Source organism: Centroberyx affinis, unplaced genomic scaffold (assembly GCF_046629955.1).
Source record: "Centroberyx affinis isolate AG114_WGS23_722 - 3 ecotype Tasmania unplaced genomic scaffold, CSIRO-AGI_Caff_v1 ptg001311l_1, whole genome shotgun sequence".
NCBI classification, from domain to species: Eukaryota; Metazoa; Chordata; class Actinopteri; order Beryciformes; family Berycidae; genus Centroberyx; species Centroberyx affinis.
Window position 1 is genome coordinate 96652 of NW_027279816.1, and position 15549 is coordinate 112200.

Genomic DNA, 15549 nt, shown 5'->3' on the forward strand with positions numbered 1-15549 from the left:
GCAGACTGGACTATTGGCCTTGGCAGAGGTCTGCGCTCTCTGAGTGCCCTTCTAGTTTTAAAACTAGCTCCTCCCTCGTTGTTTGAAAGCAGAGCCTCTCCCATTCCTGAAAAAAATCTCGTAATGGCGTTATCCATGAAGCGAGCGAGTAAACTTTTTCAAGTAGTAAACTTGCTACCTACCTCTTTACTTGTCACTGTGGGACATGTAACCTTCAGCGGGAGAAAAATCTGGCAAAGCGAGACTGGTAACCAGCGATATTTCTCCGTAGGTACGTTTATTTTAGCCATTAGCCTTTATTCACGGTTTGCCCTAAGGGGCTTCTGTAGCCCAGCAGTTTTGCTGCGTGTGTTTACAAAATGTGTTGCGGTTTCTTTCCCTCTAGCGGTCAGAAAAAATCTCTTAGTGTACCTGCAATAAGCCATTTCAGACCCTATAATGGAAATGCTCATCTTTGGCAGCTCCCAAAGACAACGTGAATAAAACAACGGCATATCCACACGTAGCTTCTACAACAATGAGCTTTTGGTAAAGTGGAACTGAACTGGAAACGAGTAAATCTGTTTTAACAGAATGCGGAAATCAGATGCGCATAACCCCTATAGGGTAGATTTCACCATTTTCCTATCTTTTCTGCGTACCAGTGTGGACGGGAAAGTTTTAGAAAATGGCCTGGAAACAGTAGTGTGGACGAAAACGCCGTTTTCAAATTTACCGGTGTGTGTGGGTGTGTTTTTTGGTTGTTTTTTTTTTCTGGGTTTTCTTTTTTCAAAATGGTCAAAACTAATATTGGTTTGATATTTCTTATTTGATACTGGTTCTAATACTTTTTTCAGACCCCACTTTTAGCACATTTCATTATGTGTTGAATAATTACTTTCAGTCTAACGATTTTACATGCCATCTGCTTTTCTAAATACAATCAGACCACTTCTCATCAAAATGCCCAAACAAAAGAAGAAAACTCATCCAGAGCAACAAAAACGCAACAGTAACCATCAACAATTACAAGCAAACAGTAATAAAGAGTGCAACACTCAGCTCTTCAATGCCCTTATAATATATACATATTATAGAGCGATCATGTGAGAGTGAATCCTAGTGCAGTGGACAGAGTTTGCTGTTAAGATTTCAGTGAGCTCTGACAAACCATGGGAGCTGTTCAGTAGCATCTGGTGGTTGACATTGTCAACCACAACAGATACTGTAGGTCTAGGAAGATAAGGACTGAAGAGAGAGACTTGGCTGTAACAGGCTGCCTCTAAGCCAGACTGCTTGGACCCATCAGGCTATTTTGTGAGAGAAAGGAGTGATACCAGTCTGTAGTTTTTGATGTCAGATGACTCGAGGGTAGGTTTCTTGAGAAGTGGCGTGACTCTAGCTGAATTGAAGGCGGTTGGTACACAGCCAGATGTCGGGGACGAGTAACAATGGTAGTCAGGCAGCGGAGCAGATCAGCAGTGACAGTCTGGAGGTAGGAGGATGGGATGGGGTCGAGAGGGCAGGAGGAACGTCTGCTGCTGGAGATGAGTTTGATGACTATGTCTGGGGGGAGAGGAGAGAGAGATGACAAGCCAGTGTCAGAAAGGTTAATAGAAGAGGCAGGTAGTGATTTAGAGGGAGGAGAAGGAGCCTCTGGTGTCGTCAACTTTCTTCTCAAAATAGGTGACAAGTCTTCAGTAGAAAGACAGGAGGGAGGAGTAGGTGGTGGAGGGTTGAGAAGAGAGGAAAAAATAGAGAAATGTCTCCGAGGGTTAGGAACAGATGATCACATTTTAGAGTGGTAAAGTTGGTTGATCTAGCTGCAGAGACAGAAGCAGAGGAGGAGAGGAAAGACTGAAAGTGGGAGGGGTCGTCTGACAAGCCAGGCTTGTGCCACTTTTGTCTCAGCTGCAAGAAGCCGCGTGCGTTCAGTTCTCAAGACTTCAGACACCCAAGGGGCAGGTGGAGACAGACGGCAGGTCTGGAGGAGAGACAACAGAAAAGGTCAAAATACAGTGAGAGAGCAGATAGAAATGTGGAGTTGGTGGAGTCAGTGGAGAGGAGAGGACAGAGGAGGAGAGGGAGAAGGAAATAAAATGGTAGACAGAAACATAACAAGGTGTTGCAGAGACATTATTAATGGAGCAGGCTCTAAAGAAAACAAGTCCAGCTAGTCCAGAGTGTAGTAGGATGCAGAGGATGAAAGAAACAGGTTTCTCTAGCAAGCCAGCAAGTGAACCCGGGGGATGATAAAGGCATCTAACAATTTGAAGCTTTTTGTGATCTTTTAATACCTTTTAAGATTTACAGTCAGTTTTGCTACAAACATTTTTATGGTACAGGTATATTTTTTTAATACCCATTCACCAGTTAATCTTGTACTTTTTTTGGCTAATTGCTTTTCACTACTTCTGTTCAAGATATAAGCTGTAACCAAATGTCCCCCATACTGTGTGTTGTGCAGCTGTTGCAGTGTCTGAAGCTGGGTGCTCTGTCCCGGACCACGGCCAGCACCCAGATGAATGCCCAGAGCTCCCGCTCCCATGCCATCTTCACCATCCACCTCTGTCAGATGAGAGTCTGCCAACTGCCTCGACTGGTAAGAGGTGGAGGGATGGGGGGAGGGGGGAGCAAGAGAGGAGAAAAGGATGGGTTGAACGAGGAGAGTCTCATTACATCTTCATAATCCATCTCTGTTAGATAAGAGTCTGTCAACTAGCAGATGGAGGAAAGGAAGAAGGGAGGGAGGGGGTGAGGGGTTAGGATAGGATATGATGAAAAAGGGGAAAAAGAAATACACGTTGAGAAGAGAAAGATAGAAAAAAGTGAGAGGATAGAGCAAACAAAAAAGAACAAAACAAATAGAGAAGGAAACAAGAAAACAAATTTAGCAATACCAAGTTAGAAGGGGTGATTTTAAGAAATGAAATTGCTCCTCCCAAATGAGAAACTCAAACTGGTGAACTGCTTCTTAGCTAACTTCAGTGTATGTCTTTTGTCTATGCTTCTCCCTGTCTCCACTAGGAGAATGGAGGAGGGGAGAACGGGGAGTTGAACGGTGTGAGCTCCAGCTCCATCGCCCAGCCAGAGTACGAGACGCTGATGGCCAAGTTCCACTTTGTTGACCTGGCTGGCTCGGAGAGACTCAAACGCACTGGGGCCACAGGGGAAAGGGCCCGCGAGGGAATCTCCATCAACTGTGGACTGGTGAGAGAGACATAGACAGTGTGTGTGTGTGTGTGTGTGTGTGTCCATATGCATGGTTGTGAGTGGTGTGACTGTTGTGAGACTGCTTTTTTGATGTCAGTATGCTAAATATGTTAGAAAACTAGCCTATGATGAATTTGTGTATCTGTGTGTGTGTGTGTGTGTGGTAGCTGGCCCTGGGGAATGTGATCAGTGCTTTAGGGGACCAGATGAAGAAGGGAGGCCATGTCCCCTACAGAGACTCCAAACTCACTCGCCTGCTACAGGACTCACTGGGCGGCAACAGGTACACACACAAACACACGTACAGAAAAATCATTAACATCTAAGACTGCGAATGAATGTGTGCTTACATACTGTACGCTGCATTGAAAACTGCATGACAAATGCAGACACCAAGGTTCCCACTGGTCATGGAATTTCTGGAATATCATAGAAGTTTGAGAGGTGTACTATATTCCAGACGGGGAAAGTCAGGGAGTTGGATAAATTCCCTGACACTTTACAGGAATATGGCAGAATGTATTTTGCAACTTTTTTCACGCATTCATCGCATTAGCTGGTGGTTTTCAGCTGATTTTCTCCACAATAAGCCCAACTGTAGTGGAGACCAGACTGTTCACCCCTTTAGATATTTTCATAGCTGATAAACAACATTAACAAACCAGGATGGAAGAATTTTTTTAGGGCATGGAAGCGCCCCCCGCCTTAGTTATGGAAAGCTGTGGAAAAGTAATGAAATTTTACATCAGGGCCACAGTGGGACACACAAATACACACACACACACACACACACACACACACACACACACACATTCCAATTAAAAGTTTATGACATACTGTACACACAAAAAGACACAAAACAGACAGATTGATGCTCAGAAACCACGTCTCTCACTCCTCTCCAGTCGTACGGTGATGATCGCCTGTGTCAGTCCGTCGGACCGGGACTTCATGGAGACGCTGAACACACTGAAATATGCCAACCGCGCCCGAAACATCAAGAACAAGGTGGTAGTGAACCAGGACAAGACCAGCCAACAGATCAGCGCCCTGCGTGCTGAGATAGCCCGCCTTCAGATGGAACTGATGGAGTATAAAGCGGTGAGAGATGGGGGGAAGGAAAGAGGAAGGAATGGATGGTGGAAGGCAGGAAGCATGGTGGGAAAGAGAAACAGAGAGGATGTGATGGAGTAAATGGGGGGGGGGAGAGGGAGGAGGTCAGAAATACAGATAGGGAGGGATGAATGAATCGGGGGAGAGATAAGGAATGGAAGGTGGGGGGTTGAAGGAAAGAGAGAAAACGCGTGACTGTCGATGTAACTGATGATGTTATGAGGTGGTGAGAGAGAGGGATGGATGGAGGGGAAGAGGAGGAGAGGAAGTGAATGGAGGAATGATAAATGTGAGTGGTGTTGAGTGGAAAGAGACACAGACGGCACTGATGGGAATTATCAGGTGCAAAGCAGTAACAGAAGGCAGAATGGAGAGAGAGGGAGTGCAAGGAAATGAGATGCCATGCCTACAGAAGGAGCTGATCATCAAAACTGAAGGAGATCATTGAAGATGATTGAAGCTTTTGACGTTATAATATAGACATACATTCATATGTGTGCTCTAATGATCATCTCCTTCAGTTCTGCTGAGTGTACTTTTCCTGAGAAGCTCTGGATTTGCTTGCTTTGAGCTGGCCGAAGGCGTGGGAGCTATTAGGACCATTATACAGTAAGAGGAGAGTTATGAAGGCATATCAAGAAAACAACGAGGTGTGATTGAAGGAGATGAGACAGGAAAAAGGGAGGAACTTGAAAGAGGGTTGAAGGATTAGTTAAACGGAAAGGAAAGGGGACAGAAGGAGGAGGAGGAGATAGGTGAATGTAGTCGGAGTCTGTAAAGATCGCTTTCCCCGTTTTCATCAACTCTGACCTCTGAGGTTACAGGAAACAAGCTAAGCTGATTTGTCAGTCTATTATATGATTAAGAGGGTTACTATGGTTACTAGAGGTTAGAGTTAATGTGTGGCCATGGCGAGGGACTGTGACTTGACAACTCGTTGTAATAAGGGATGTGATCTGACTGGAGTCTGGAAGTAATGGAGCATTGGATTGGTGGAAGTAATGGTGTCTGCCGGCAGTGACTGGATTAAGTAGTGACTCTATCCTATACTTATGGAACACCATTTTTTTAAATACATTTTTATGGAAATAATTACTTGTCAATTGGTATGTGGGGTCCAGCTTTGAAAGGTTAACCAATGATTAAAGAAAGTCTTTTTCCCTACAATGCTTGTGGTATTCAAGGCCAAGGTCATTATTATCATGCTGAGCGGTGTCTTCTCTGTGCAGGGGAAGCGTGTGGCAGGTGAGGATGGTTCGGAGGGCTTTAGTGACCTATACCAGGAGAACGCCATGCTGCAGAGAGAAAATGACACACTGCGCCTCAGGGTAAAGGCCATGCAGGAGACCATTGACCACCTCAACACTCGTGTCACACATCTGCTGGCCAATGAGGTCAGCTCACTGCTCACAAAGTCAGGTACGTGAGGGGGATACATAATTATTTAACTGTTTAAACCTCAGCTGAATTCTAATTTCCCTATATTTACCCTTTTAAATCTTTTTTTTTTCTTTTTTTTCTTAAGTAACTCTTTAAGTATGAAAAATAAGTGGTCAACACACATATTCTACATTTGTTGTTGCTGCTGCTTCATTTGGGCTACATTTTTGTACTGAGTGACCATGGGGATGCATTGGAACAGTATTTAAATGGGGCATCAACTTTTCTTACTGAGAGCGTTCTGTGGCCTCTCCATGACCTGCCTTTGACCTTTGACCTGTAGGTGAGGGCAACGCGGAGCTTGGGGATCTGATCCAGAACTACATCCGAGAAGTGGAGGAACTTAGGTAAAGTCTCCAATCTTGCCAGGATGCCTGCCTTCATGCACTGCCATCCATTGTAGCCTAAAATGTAGCCTATTTTAGCCAGTGAACTTCTCTGTATGTGTTGCACTCCACTGTTTCGCCATACACTAACTAACCCTCACTGAAATCATCAAAGGCTCAAACTGAAATTGGAACCTGGGGCCAACTTTGCCAGCTTTTCCCTTTTCCTTTGCTTCGGGTTTTTAGAGAATTGTTTGGGGGTTTTTTTGGCAAGGAATGACAGTGAATTATAAACTATATGAATTATAAAGTAATTTGAGTTGTAAATGGTTTGTTTTCATTTGTATTGCTTAAAAACATTGCAGCAAACATTTTCTGCAGCTTGAATTATTATTAGGGAATTACTTTACATCAGCAACTCCTACCTTTCAAGAATCTGTGTATGTATTCCCTTAACCTATACACGGTGGGGCTTTAATCAGCACATTATAAGTCAGGTGAAATATTGTTACCAATCTTTAAATATGACAACATTTTTGCCCTTCTCAAAACCACCAAGTACACAGAAAAAACCCCAGAAGGGAATTAATAGCATTTTTCTCCAATCTTCTCTCTCTCTCCTCCCCTCCTCCTCTCCCAGATCCAAGCTCCTGGAGAGCGAGGCCATGAACGAGTCTCTGCGGCGCCAGGTGTCCCGGCTCTCCTCTCGCACCCTGTTCCCCTCCTCCACTCTTAGCCCCGCCCCTGGCCACCCCCCTGGCTCCTCCCCTGCCCCCATGTCCATGGAGGCTGAGATGACGGACGTGATTCGCCGAGCCAAGCTGGACATCGAGAGGCTGAAGAAGAAGGAGAGGAGGCAGAGGAGGATGAGGTGAGGAGGAAAGGAGGGGATGGGGAAGCAGAGAGCAGGGTGGGGCGGGTGGGCGATGTGGGGATATAGCTGGACTATGAAACAAAACAGGAGTTTGTTCACCCGTAGACTCAATTTCAACCTGTGCCTTTAAGCTCCTTTGTCCTCATACATTTTGGCACAATATAAATTTGATCTCTCATCATTCCCCCCTAAGCCCTTGTCTGCGCACTCTTAAAAGATTTGAAAGCTGAGAAAGCACGATGAGTGCATTGATTGCTCCCACCCAAACACTCACTCTTCCCTCCTCATTGCTTTTCCCTTCTAGATTAAGAGGCACATCTCAAGTTGATTAGGGCTTTGGGAAGGCAGCCTTTGAATAGAATTGGGATGCGGCCAGGGCTGTGTAGTAATGCTGGCATGGACACAAGAAGGTCTAATTCACTTGGCGATTGGGTCATGAGAGAGCGAAGGGTACAGGCACATACACAGCCTAACAGGCTAATTGAGCTCTAATGGGACAAGGATGAGGAGGGAGGTAGAGGGAAACGGAGAGATGGGATGGGTGATGGGTTGTAAAAGAGGGAGTGATGGGAAGAGTAAAATTGGCAATAAAACGAAAAGAGCTAAAGGGCAAGAGGGGGGTAGATGAGCTGAAGAAGTCTTTGCTAATGACTTCAGAGGTCTGATTTCTCTGTGAGCACTTGGCAACACTCCCAAAGCCCTAATGGTGGATGTTTGGAGCATATGATATCTCAGTTATGTGGAAGAGACAGAGGGTTTCTAATGCATGGTAATGTACAAAAAACATTCAGTATACTAGATGAAGTGGACAGACTTATCAACCATAGGTGAAAACTATAATTCTCATTAATTAGATTACACTTTTGAAAAAAAAATTTGTGTACCTTTTTGAATTCCAGTTGTAACCTGACTTGACTAACATGCTTCTCCCCTCCTGCAGTCCAGAGCTGGAGAAAGGCCAGAAGAAACGAGTGAAACTGCACGCTCACGAGAACGGAGAGAATGGCCAGAATGGGCAGAGTGGGGAAAATGGACAAAACGGACAGAATGGAGAGATCGATTCAGATGACAATTACACTGAGGTAAGGTGCTTATGACTGCATTTTGAAGCATTTCATGCTAATAACAAACAGATGAGAGTCTAATGTATGTGTGTGTGTGTGTGTGTGTGTGTGTGTATGTGTGTAGGACATTATGTCTCCCCTGCAGGAGGAGAGTGGTTGTGATGAGGATGAGGGGGAGGATGAAGAGGAGGGAAGGGAGGAGGACGAGGAGTTCGACAGTGACGAGAGCCTGGTGGATTCAGACTCGGACACTGATGAGAAAGGTGTATTTCTAACATCCGTTATTACAGAGCGACCAGACCGCCTCTCATGTCCTTTTAGCATTCACTGCCACCTTATCTGCATCTCCACTTTCCATCAGGACATCTTTTATTTTGTCAGACAGTTCACAGTGAAGCTGGAGAGGAGACATTTTACAGTGTAGAATGAGCTGGATTTGAACTTGCCCTGCATGGACAGTTTCCTGAACACACAAACACATCAGTTAGCCAACGCCTGTTTAAAGCCAAACCAATCCAACAAAGACAACAAAAACAACAAAATTGTAATGGTAACTAGCATTAGATACATAGTGTAATAATGTTATGCAAATGAGGTGATGACTGCCAAGAGATGACAGCAGACGAGGAGCAACTGAAGCTAAAACTCACCTTCACAATCGAAGAGGTAACTTTAGGTGAAGATCTTAGTTTAGACTGAGGAGTCAATGAAAACAGGTCAGCAAGTCTTCATACTTCACCAATGTTAATTTTGGGCAGGTTGTGGGCCTATGGGGCTTTAAACTCTTCTCTGCGCTCTATCTGACCTTTGCCCTCTGACCTCCAGCCAACTTCCAGGCAGACCTGGCGGACCTGACCTGTGAGATCGAGATCAAACAGAAGCTGATAGACGAGCTGGAGAACAGCCAGCGGAGGCTACTGATGCTGAAGCTGCAGTACGAGGAGAAGCTCATCCTGCTGCAGAACAAGATCAGAGACACGCAGCTGGAGAGAGACCGTGTGCTGCAGAACCTCAGTGAGTAACGGCATCATGGGAGACGTAGTTTATAGATATGTGTTATGTAGACAGGAAGAGGACTGCATGCGACTGAACTTCAGTGAGCAGTGGAATATAGACTGAGGGTGTCATGCCATAAAATAAACAAAAAAAACTTGATAGAGACTGATCAAGGTCATTTGTGTTGATGATTATGGGTAATGTAGTCCCACAATGTTTCATTAACATTGTCCTGTGGCCACGCAGTGTCCATGGAGAACTACACAGAGGAGAAGGCCAGCCGGATCAAGCAAGAGTACGAGAAGCGTCTGAAGGAGATGAACCGTGACCTGCTGAAGCTCCAAACAGCACAGAAAGAGCATGCGCGCCTCCTCAAAAACCAGGGGAGGTACGAACGGGAGCTGAAGAAACTCCAGACCGAGGTCAATGAGATGAAGAAAGCCAAGGTATGGAGAGGGGAAGGAGTGTGGAGGAGTGGGAGCGTGCATGAGAGAGAGTGTGCATGTGACTGTCTGTTTGAGCAGGAATGAAGTGTGTTATGATGTCGATGCTGTCCCTAGGTTTCACTGATGAAGCAGATGAAGGAGGAGCAGCAGAGGAGGAGGATGGTGGATGCTAAGAGGAACCGTGAGATCGCCCAGCTCAAGAAGGAGCAGCGACGACAAGAGGTTAGGCTGTGTGTGTGTGTGTGTGTGTGTGTGCTTGGGAGGGAGACACCTGGCTTCACCTGTCATATAGGTGTTATATATAAGTGTTATATCATATAAACACATTTCACCAGCAATCTAGATTCTGCAGTCTGCATTTGGCATTATTTTATGTTTTGTCCTGCTGTTTCAGCACATTTCAATGTCTTACACAGAAATAGAAAGAAATATTGGGGGCAAGATGTGTACAGTATGTGAGTGGCAGGCCTCCTTGCTGCTATTTATGTACCCACACAGTGCATCTGAAAGACTCCTGTCTCCCTCCCTCCTACCCCTCCAGTACCAGATTCGTTCCCTGGAGTCTCAGAAGCGGCAGCAGGAGCTGGTGCTGCGCAGGAAGACCCAGGAAGTCACCGCCCTGCGCCGGCTGGCCAAGCCCATGTCGGAGCGCGTGGCTGGGCGTGTGGCCCGCTGGAACCAGCCTCCAGACTCTGGAGCTGAGCTGTCGGCCAGCACCACGGCCAGCAGCTCCGAACCCGAGTTTGGAAGAAGTGTGAGCGGGATGGTGCGCCAGTGGAACAACAAGAACAACGCCTATGGATACCTGGGAGAGAGCGAGGGGAGCATGGACGGAACGCGGATCATTGGGTAAGATCGGTCGGTGTATGCATTGTGTGTATGTGTACGCATGTGTGTGTGCCAGCGCTGTGTTTAATGACATTGTACTACATAATCGCTGGTCAGTTAGCCAGTCAGTCAGCCAGATAATTAGTTAAACAAACCCATAAGCCTGATGGACTGCTGACCTTTTGCTAAGTGGATGAAGTTTCATTCAATTTCATAGACAAAGGACACTTTATAAAGTCATTTATTGAGTTAGAGGAGAAAAGACCCACTTCAATCTGTGTTTCAGCAGATTGGACTATAAAACAGATAGATGGTTGCTCATTGCCTGCTTGTCAATGGGGATGATTATTTGTTGCTTTCCCTCCGGACTTTTGATTGTTGACTCTGAGCTTTATAGTTGTTTATTGTCATTTAATGGCACTCTATTTGTACTTCTATTTTTACTTTCCCTCCCTTCCTACCTCCTTTCACTCCAACTTTCCTCTTCTCTTCTCTTCTCTTCTCTTCTCTTCTCTTCTCTTCTCTTCTCTTCTCTTCTCTTCTCTTCTCTTCTCTTCTCTTCTCTTCTCTTCTCTTCTCTTCTCTTCTCTTCTCTCCTCTCCTCTCCCCTCTCTTCCTTCACTGTGTGTTTCCAGCAGCAGGAAGAAGCTGCAGCGTAAGCCAGGGGGCCTGGGCAGCATTGGAGCGGTTGGCAGAGGCAGCAGCTTCACCAAGTCTGCCCGTCAGAAGTGGCAGGCCCTGGAGCGTCGCATTCTGGACATCGTCATGCAGAGAATGACCATCTCTAACGTGGAGGCCGACATGGACCGCCTTATCAAGGTAAGAGGGGCAACAGCGCTTCGTATCCAGGTCGAAGGAGAGAAGGAGAGAAATGCTTGTGGTGCTGTTGTCACTGCGATTACACTTGGGTCGGTGGCTTTAGAGTTATTATTCTGATAGAGTGATAAAATGTAATCCCCTAAGGTTTTTATGGGGATTTAATATTGCCTATGTGGCGATAATTTGTGCTGATGGTGGCAGCGCTGGCATGACCTTGATCTGCAGAAAATAAACTGGAGAGGATGTTTCATTTGTATCAAGTCATCAACTTCCCAGTTTGCAAGGGGCACATGAGTATGAATAGTGATTTCTTAGGGTACGTGCTCAAAGATTTTTAAAGGAAGAATCGAAATGTGTTTTAGGTTACAAATAGCCCAAACCATTGGGACCCTGGCACCTGGTATGGGATGCAGGAACAGGGAGAGTAGTAGTAGTAGTAGTTGTTGGAGTAATAGTTGTATTTTCTTGGGCTAATTTTTGTGAAATGTATCTTTCTAGGCCAAGACAAGCTCGTTCCCAGATATAGACATGTCAAAACTGTGCAGTGCATTTTGATCAGGAACAGTCTTTTTTTAATATGAAATGGGTAAAAGTTACTCGTGTTGTATCTGCTATGTCTGACTCTTGTCACATCAAACACTTTGCCTAGTTTATTTCTCCTAGTCTGTTGGCATAAATCCCAATTGTTTGCCAGACAGTGTTAGTCGTTCTTGTTTTCTCTCTTTTCTCTCTTCATCTCTCTTCTCTCTCTTAATACTCTTCTTGTATTATTGAAACTTAAGCTCAAGGAAAAGTCTTGAGTTTATTGGAAGAAAGTGAGAATGTTATAGCCTGTACCAAGATCACCTTGACTGTAACACTGCATATACATTCAGTCTTTTATTCTTCTTTTACATCTTAGAAATAGTGTTTGCGAATGTGAAAATAGCTGTGTCTTGATCTCCCATTACTCATCATGACATTGTCAGATTAACACAAGGACTTGGCTAGTGCAAGGTTTCATTTGGAATTATCTAATAGGCTCAAATATTTTGAAAATGTAGCTCTAACATGTTTTTTTTGTTTTCCTGTGTGTGTACATTTGCGTTTATGTCATTGGTGAGTCAGAAGCGGGAGGAGCTGACTGTCCAACAGGAGGCGCTCCAGCACAAGAGAGAGGTACTAATGGCGGAGGGGGAGGGGCCCGAAGCAGAGGACCGCCTCCTCCAGGAAATCAACGAGGAGATTGAGGTGCTGAACGCAAATATAGACTACATAAATGACAGTCTGTCTGACTGCCAAGCCACCATCGTACAGATAGAGGAGACCAAGGTATGAACACACACACACACACACACACACACACACACACACACACACACACTCCCTTGCGTGCTTGCTGTCCAGTTGTGTGGTGTCACAGGTGGTTTGGGTTTTCCTACAGGATGAGCTGGACTCAGTGGACACCTCCGTGGTGATCAGCTCCTGCTCCCTGGCTGAAGCACGCCACCTCCTGGACCACTTCCTGAAGGCCTCCATAGACAAGGTCAGCTGACAACACAGGGCTCCTGAGACCTGGGAAAACCCAGAAAACATAATGAGAGTCCAAAAGTGTGTTTTTCAGGCTTGGACACATTTTATAAAATGATGAGGTTTTTCAAAGGTCACTGAAACAATTTACAATGTGCACTTTTGAGGCCTTGTAAGAGTGGAATAAAAGTCAGTCAGAATTTGAGGCAAGATCTACCCCTTGGGAAAAAGTGACAAAAGCACATACTGGCCTTCTGCGGCATCAGAACATTTTCTAATATCATAAACATATTCACATCTAATTTTTTTATTTTGACTGTTGCTTTGTCACATTCGTGTTTACAGAACTAGTGTAGCTGTCTTGAAAAATCCAGATTTACTCATATTACTTACTTACTTAACTAGCAAAATGTAATCATATAATTTAGACTCATTCATGTTGCGATGTCTTGAATTTATGCTTAGTTACTGTAGATGCTACTGCTGTGGATGATGTTTAACTTATGGCTCCATCTAGTGGTCTAGTGGTGTCTCTTTGGATCACAAGAAGCTCAGAATGATCAGGAGAGACGAGGTAGAGGGGACAGTGTGTGTGATCACATGCATTTGCATTTGTTGGTCATTGTGTGTATGTGTGTGTGTGCGTGTTTGTGTGTGTGTGTGTAGGGCTTACAGGTGGCTCAGAAGGAGGCTCAGATTAGACTGTTGGAAGGCCAGCTGAGACATACGGATGTGATTGGCTCGGCCCATAATCACATGATCCTCGACGCCCTGCGAGAGAAGGCTGAGTACATCCCCGAACTCCAGGCCCTCATCCACAACGTACAGCAGGGTGAGGGATGATTGTGTGTGTGTGTGTATGTGATTTCATACTGTATGCTCTGTTCTCTCTTTCTCTCTCTCCCCTCTTTTTTCCTCCTATTGCTCCCTCTTTCTCCTTCTCCTACACCTATAATGTATCATGTACTGGATCCTGACCAGTTGTGTGTTCTGTCTGATGTTTCCCTCCAGAAAATGGCTACACCAGCACAGACGAGGAGCCCTCCGAGTTCAGCCAAGCTTCTGACAGCAGGTGACACTGCAGTCTGCTCTCTTACACAACATCCTCATTAAGTCTCTCTCTCTCTCTCTCTCGATCTCTCTCTCTCTCTCGCTCTCTCTCTGTTTTTATGTCTCATTTTTTTCTTCTCTCTCCCTCCAGTGTGTCTCAAATGAAAGAATCCAACAGCCAGGATGATTTCAAACTGAAGGTACAGCTGGTTTGGTGGTAATAATGTTCATAGTTGTCATTCATCCCTTGAAGCTATTGCAGCTGTGGCATCTGGATAGACATATGCTGCATAGACAGATTTAAAGCCAGATTCTTCCTGTTTACCCAACAAAAGTATCCTCTCCTTAGTTTCGTTGAATCTATATTTGAATATTATAGCCACATTTTTCCACAGTTATATTTTTGCTGGTGTCAATGGTCAAAACATTAGATAGTGCTACATCTTGCAATATCCAAGTCTGTCAAATCTCTCTCAATCAACATGACACTGTATGTTAAGTGACTTAAATGCTTTTGCTGTAGCATTTTTGTTTGGTCACTCACAGCAAGTTTCTTTTGCCAACAAGTCACATGGTTTGGTGTCTAAACCTCAGAGTACCTGTCATTCTTGTTTGCGACCACAAGGTGGCAGTATAGGCACACGCTTTAAATTCTCCTACTTCCCAAAGCCTGGTTTGACGAAGAATCCCGATTTGACACTGATGTCCTCTTTTATTCCTCTCCGTCAAACAGTTGTTTATATTCTGTTTTATTGCTTGATTGTTTTATTATTTTTACATTATTTTTGCTGTTTTATTGCTTATTTTCTTTTCTATTGTGCTTACATTCACTTTGCCTTTTCCCCTACTGAATCCTATCACTTTTGCCGCTGCAACAACCTAATTTCCCCTCTGGGATCAATAAAATGTAATCTTATCTTCATTTTATCTCTTTTTTTCCCCAATCCCACTGTCCACATTCTCTCCCATTTCACTCTCTCCTCTCCTCTGTCACACACAAACACACACCGTTTCCCACCCAGATGGAGCCTCGTCTGTCAGCCCAGATGAAGGCGGTGTCAGCGGAGTATCTGGGTCCTGTCCTGGACCCCTCGTCCAGCAGCAAGCAGCAGCACATCACCAAGTCCCTGGCCTCGCTGACTGACATCCAGGAGGACGGCTTGGGCCTGGTGTCAGGCAGTCTGGGGCTGAGCCTGTCCCTGCGAGACCCCTACCACAGAGACCGGGCGTCCCGCACCATCAGCCTGCCTGTCCGGGGACACACCTTGTAAGTCCTGAAGATCGAAACAATAGTGATAAATGATGAATGTCACTATCAAACACATCCTCACTTACCTTCCTGGAAGGGGAAACATGTTGATCATGTTCACCCACCTGCCAATTCCTCACATTCTTGACTGCAAAGTTTCTGATGATGGGGTGCTGTTGTTATTGTTATTATTATTATTATTATTATTAATAATATTATTATTATCATTAATAATACTACATTGGCTGGCTGATAGACTTGTTGAGGGCCCCTCCACCACGGCTTGGTAGAGCCAGCGAAAGTCGATCACGTGTCCAACTGGACAGCTGATCCATGGTCCTGTTTTATAATTGTTTTTTTCTGGCAGCACAGTCTTGTGGACAGCAGCCCTGAGCACATGGAACAATCAGAACAATAAATCCTAGATAAGAAAACAGAGAAAAATATTTCTGAAATAAACAAACAAGGACGTTACAAACAAGAGGAATTGCATTAATAAAACATCAGTAAACATAAAGTAACGTCTGACATGACATCCTTTTATTCTGAGCTGGCAGTGTCCCCAGAGCAGAACAAAGCAGAGCGGGTTTCCTGAGCTTAGGGCCAACTAGTCCTCATCAGATTGCCTTTATGTCAAAAATAC

At 44.9% G+C, this 15549-nt stretch overlaps 1 protein-coding gene across 1 annotated transcript in view; it reads left to right on the plus strand.

Annotated features, from left to right (window-relative positions):
• kif21b (kinesin family member 21B) overlaps positions 1 to 15549 on the plus strand; it is a 61609-nt gene that overhangs the window by 27707 nt on the left and 18353 nt on the right. The window contains exons 5-24 of the mRNA XM_071525628.1: positions 2447 to 2588; positions 3017 to 3189; positions 3360 to 3475; positions 4098 to 4293; positions 5535 to 5724; positions 6029 to 6092; positions 6712 to 6942; positions 7886 to 8027; positions 8134 to 8272; positions 8835 to 9023; positions 9252 to 9451; positions 9566 to 9673; positions 9993 to 10300; positions 10921 to 11098; positions 12206 to 12409; positions 12522 to 12623; positions 13274 to 13439; positions 13619 to 13679; positions 13809 to 13857; positions 14680 to 14924. Of these exons, the coding sequence (XP_071381729.1) occupies positions 2447 to 2588; positions 3017 to 3189; positions 3360 to 3475; positions 4098 to 4293; positions 5535 to 5724; positions 6029 to 6092; positions 6712 to 6942; positions 7886 to 8027; positions 8134 to 8272; positions 8835 to 9023; positions 9252 to 9451; positions 9566 to 9673; positions 9993 to 10300; positions 10921 to 11098; positions 12206 to 12409; positions 12522 to 12623; positions 13274 to 13439; positions 13619 to 13679; positions 13809 to 13857; positions 14680 to 14924 (3203 nt within the window). The remainder of the gene's footprint in view (positions 1 to 2446; positions 2589 to 3016; positions 3190 to 3359; positions 3476 to 4097; positions 4294 to 5534; positions 5725 to 6028; positions 6093 to 6711; positions 6943 to 7885; positions 8028 to 8133; positions 8273 to 8834; positions 9024 to 9251; positions 9452 to 9565; positions 9674 to 9992; positions 10301 to 10920; positions 11099 to 12205; positions 12410 to 12521; positions 12624 to 13273; positions 13440 to 13618; positions 13680 to 13808; positions 13858 to 14679; positions 14925 to 15549) is intronic.